The sequence below is a fragment of the Ipomoea triloba genome, chromosome 16 (assembly GCF_003576645.1).
Source record: "Ipomoea triloba cultivar NCNSP0323 chromosome 16, ASM357664v1".
Lineage (NCBI taxonomy): Eukaryota > Viridiplantae > Streptophyta > Magnoliopsida > Solanales > Convolvulaceae > Ipomoea > Ipomoea triloba.
This window is the reverse complement of record NC_044931.1, coordinates 16,790,793-16,796,236: the sequence shown is the minus strand read 5'-3', so window position 1 is coordinate 16,796,236 and position 5,444 is coordinate 16,790,793. Positions and strand designations below refer to the sequence as shown.

At 29.6% G+C, this 5,444-nt stretch overlaps 1 protein-coding gene across 1 annotated transcript; it reads right to left on the bottom strand.

Moving 5' to 3' along the window:
- Window positions 1–3,831: 3,831 nt before the first annotated feature.
- On the bottom strand, window positions 3,832–4,569 carry LOC116007856. The gene is made up of 3 exons (XM_031248523.1): window positions 4,425–4,569; window positions 4,024–4,113; window positions 3,832–3,927 (listed from the first exon to the last, which is right to left on the bottom strand). The coding sequence occupies exons 1-3, from the start codon at window positions 4,548–4,550 to the stop codon at window positions 3,832–3,834; spliced, it is 312 nt and encodes a 103-aa protein (XP_031104383.1). The 5' UTR covers window positions 4,551–4,569.
- Window positions 4,570–5,444: the final 875 nt, after the last annotated feature.

Sequence of the window (5,444 nt, the reverse complement as noted above, 5' to 3'; positions counted from 1 at the left end):
GATGCCATCCTTTAAGTGCTCATTACTATTAAACTTTATGTTTATTGGGGTTGTACTGTGTATTCATTGTTAAAAATGGAACACAGATGAATATGAACCTATGCTAGAGGTATGAATTGAAGTTCATGCAAGAACTGAAGTGGTTTGGGACAACACCTATGCTAGAGGTATGAAGTTGCGTTGCACTTTTTATTTGTAGTGTATTATTTATCAAGAATCAATTCAAAAACATTATAGAAGAGTGGAATTGAAGGAAAGTAAAGAATTTCTATTATTTGAGTCACAAATTAAAATTGATATTACAATGCTTTACTTCATCACTCAATTCTCCTTTAGATACATAAAGCTCTAACTCTACCTCCATCTTTAATTCTTTTTATTTTTGTGTTTTGGAAGAAAGAAGACATATGCATCTCACAATCTCACATCATATAATCCAAAAATGGACATACAATCCAAGTTATGCATGGAAAAAGTGTAATTGTACATATTCTCAATTTGATTCTTAGCTTTTACTTACCTTGATTTGAAACAAGGTCAATTAATTCTTTTAAAAGATTTTTAATCCTTAAGTTATATAAGTGTTGCATTATCATGTATCGTAAAAACAATTTAAATATCATTCCAACTAAAACCAATCTAAGGCTCAATTATTTTCTTTAATTTTCAAAGAGAGTCAATTTTCCTCTTCTTATCTTACCTCTACACGTGCAACCCAACCTGTCTCTCTATCAAGAACAGTGATTCCATAACCACAAATAACAGATGTTGAGGAGATCGAACAAGTTAAGACTATACATAATAATTCTATTGGTGGAGTAGACATCGATGCAAATTGTCTTCTCAAATTTGTGGAGGAATTTGTAAATATATAGTTTGTTTATGTTTATGATCTACATATATAAACAATTATCATGTTTTGTCAGTGTTAGAATCTAATATTTGGCCAAGGAAGTCATTTAACTTGACTATAATGCACATGGCCAAAAATACTTTTTTAAAAAATACAAAATTCAATGGATTAATTAACATAACGCATAAAGTGGTTCTGTTAGTGCCACCGCATAAGAAAATGTAGCTTGTACTTTTCATCATCAATCTGTTCAAAGACAAATACATAAAACGATTTTTGTATTAATGTTTAATTGAATCGTTCATTTAAAATAAAAATTAAAAAAAAAATATTGAATACGGAGTAGTAATTTTGTTTTAAGCATGAGGGAACGTACAAGCTAAGATAATTGAATTGTAGAACAATTAGCTTGTAGTTAATTGCCGGCCACTAATTAATTAGAATTGAAAATTAGGATTCATTACTTACCCACTCCTTTAGCATCATTTCAAGGTTGCTTTCGTATCGGTCCCATCCTACTACAACGTCGAGATTCCAAGATTCTTTAATCCAAAGCTCTTGTTCCCTCTCAAGCGTGAAATTGTATGAACGAAACTGATAAATAAAATATTATTATGTTTGTATAAAATGGTTAGAATTCTAAAACTATAAGCTTTTTAGCGAATTTTTTTTTTCTAAATAAATAAAGATATACATCTCCATATATATATATATATATATATATAATATATTATATAAAGCGAGTAAAGTTTAATTATGAGATAGACATACATACCGAACTTTTCCTCTTCGCCTCGATGTCGTCCACCCCAATCTTTGATCTTTTTGCGGACCTCTCGTGCGAAATTATGTATTGGTTTGTCAATGTCATCAATCACACGGTCAGCACCAGAAGTCCTTCCGCTCAACTCATTTTCTAATGAATTCCCCATGTGAATATCATGTGCAGTGCATTAGAATGAACCAATCTTCCTCGTTTGTCCAGTGAAATTACAATAGGGTCACTCCCAACTTGAAAAGTTGGGAAACACTTATCTTGAAGAAATCTTAAGAATGCTGGTGCAATCCATTTTTGTGGATCTAATACAACAATATAGTTGTAGATAGAATCAGGCATTTGTATATGCTCATCATCCAGTTCATTTATAATTGGAACCCAGATTATATTTACTCCTGTGGCCCCCGCAAAATATGCATAATAGGGGAAGTGTTTGCCGGATGATATTAGCAATAGCACTCCCTTCCCTTCAAACTCATCTAATCTCATTGAACCCTGTAAATATGTATAATATTATTAAAGATATATTTGGAGGTCATCAAATCAGCTGTAGTATTAATTCACACGTATATATCCTTGATTTATGTCTCTCTTTTTATATGCTAATAGAGGTATACATTTTACTTTAAATGTTGTACACTTCAATGTCAAAGTTATATCCTTGATTTATGTCCCTCTTTTTATATGCTAATAGAGGTATACATTTTACTTTAAATGTTGTACACTTCAATGTTATAAGACAAAATTGTCCCTACTATATTATTGTTAGACGAAATTACCCTTACACCGTTATAACACCATTACTTTTTAACTCTAACATTGATGACTCCATCATTATTACCATACACTTATATCTATCATATCTTCTTCCTATTCTTTAATTATCATTTTATTAAAATCATTATATAATTAATTTAATGGTAGATTATATTTTAATTAAATTTTTATGAATGGTAAATCATATATGTGTGTATAAAATACATATATTATTTGTGTATATATAATCTGAATTATAATTTTTAATTATTTGTATTTATCAATGTTTTAATATTGGGCATGAATTTTTGCGCATCGCGCGTACAAAATGCTAATATGATAAGATAAGTAAGAACAAATACTTATACATACCTGCATAATTCTTTCCCAAATTGGCATCTCTTTATTATTTTTGACATTGAATATCAATTTAAGAACGTCCAAGATATTTGAAGAATTATCAAACGCATGTAACAACGCTTGATAATTTTCTTCTGCCCTTTTTGCCTCTGCATATACCAAACTATATATAATTAATCTCATTGCTAAATTATGATTTTTAGTAAAATCTATTTAATCAAAGTATGTACAGTAATTTCGGATTTAATAAACTATTCTAATTAGAAAATTTAACGATTATTTATTCACATAACAAAGTTTAACTTTTACGGTCAATTTATAATAACTTCATATGATATTCATAATTATAATCATAAACATTTCGTAACTAAATATTAAAATAAAATATTAAGCCAACCTAGTAGTGGGAGGCTGGAAGCCAGAATCTCTTTGATTTTGGTGGATACATGGGACAGTTCCGTCATTATCTCATTTTGTGGCCTGAAGAATAAGAGCATGGCTAATTAATAATTAATTAAAAAACAAACATCAATAAATCCATCTTCACTATACTTATTTACGAATTCTTAATTAAACCCAATTTATACTTGTTTTTTTTTTTTGCAATGTAAATTAATGCTTCGAAATATTTTTCTACTTTATATTGTATTAATGATTTATAGATATTTATATAAAATTTCTTCAAAAAAAAAAGATATTTATATAAAATATTACAACTAATGATTTTTAGAGATTATTGAAAAATTAGATTAAGGCAAATACCGAATATATGTAATGTATACAAAACTAAATCAAATGGTCTTACTCGGGGCGCAAAATAAGGAGGTGAGTATAGGCAACAACACTCCTTGCAATCCAGTAGTTTGCCAAAAACATTGATGATGAATGTCGAAGCTCAACCATAAGCTTAGTGATTTCAAACATAGATTTTATTGAGTCATTCAAAAAAAATTCATTGTCCGATGATAGCATTGACTTTAGACTTTTTCGTAGAGCATTCATGTTGTAGGGCAGTCTTTTCGGATGGCATGATTGTGAGGCAACTTTAAATTTCCCCGGATGATCGCAAAACATGCGAGTAACATTACTCCTTAACATGCCACATATACTTTGACAACAAACTTAGCAGATAAATTGCAGTTGAGTGACAATCATCATTGCTTACCGAAGTGAAGGCTATCTAAAAATGATAATGAAATTTAAAAGAAAAAAGTCATCATTTAATTTGTACTCATATAAAATTGTGTGATAAATGGAGAATTTATATACACCATACCACGAAAGAGAGTTGTAAAACAACAAATGAAATCTCCTTCTGGATGTGTTCTTGTAGTTGTAACTTGTCTTGCATTGCATCTCGACGAACCTAAACTCATACTCCATTAACAAAGCTAGTGTATGTGATGAAAACAAGCTAAGAATGAAACTATTTCAAGCAGGAATTGTAAGAACATTTAAGAAATATCTCTTTGGTCTATGATTATTCAATGTAAATTTACTTGGTGACATTGATATAATAGTATAGAATCAATGCGCTGCATTTAGGTGATTGTATGAGAAAAATTCATTCACTATATAGTGCATATAATTAAATATACAATGGTAACTAATATATATATTTTTCAAGAAATAAAAAATTAAAAATAATTTAATGCATATGCAAGTATATTGACAAACCGTATTGAAATTGAAAATGTTGTCCACAAACTTGAGAAGACAATTAGCATCAACATCTATGCCACCAGTCGGATTATGTGTATCCTTAACTTGTTCTATGATGATCTTCTCTTCAACATGAGTCATTTGTAATTGTGAAATCACTGTTCTTGATAAAGGGAGAGGTTGGTTGCCATGTCTTGTAGGCCAGATAAGATAAGAAGAAGGGATTAAGGGAATTGGCTGTTTGAAAAAGGGAATACTTAAGGTTTACTTGGATTGGTTCTAGTCATGACAATGTAGCTCTTATATAATATAGGAATTAAAATCTTGTAGAAGAATTAATTGAATTTGCTTCATGGTAAGGAAAAGAACCAAACTGAAGGAATATAATCACACTTTTGGATGTTCATTTGGATTATGTGAGAGCATGTGCTCTTTCTTCCAAAACACAAAAATAAAATAGAATAACAAGGATGTTAAGGAAAGTATATTTTGTTTTGAAAATTCTCCCATCTCTTTCCTTGGCCCTTATTTTTTTCGTACTTATTCATTAGATATACAAATTTATTTTGTCTGGTCTACCAATTTAATAGCTAAGCTTTTTGGAGATTTGAACAACGTAACAAAAAGAAGTAATTAAAAGAGCACTGGTAAAAGAGTTAAAGAGGGAGGTAGTATAGAAAAAGCTTTATTATATCTGATCTAAAAAAGAACAGTGATGAAGTAAAGTATTGTAATAATATTGATTTCGTGGCTCAAATTAAACATGCAAACACTTTACATGAATTTTTCTACTTTCCTTCAACTCCACTCTTTCTATATATCGTGTTCTTGATTCTTGATTTTCTTGATAAGTAATACACTACTACTATAAATAAAAAGTTCAGCACATAATGACATACATATCAGCTATACTAGTTAAGCTAGCTAAGCTAGTTGAACTTCATACCTCTCTTTCACATGGATTATATTGTGAAAGGAAAAGATCAAGGAATCAGTGATATCTTCAATTATCCGTTTTGTATCATTCAGGAGGAG

Excerpts from the sequence above, each read along its gene's own strand:
- LOC116007856 (XM_031248523.1), bottom strand. The coding sequence starts at position 4,550 with ATGACTCATGTTGAAGAGAAGATCATCATAGAACAAGTTAAGGATACA. Across the intron at positions 4,114-4,424 it reads ACATTTTCAATTTCAATACG|GTTCGTCGAGATGCAATGCA; the intron begins GTTTGTCAATAT and ends GTATGAGTTTAG. Across the intron at positions 3,928-4,023 it reads TTTTACAACTCTCTTTCGTG|ATAGCCTTCACTTCGGTAAG; the intron begins GTATGGTGTATA and ends TATCATTTTTAG.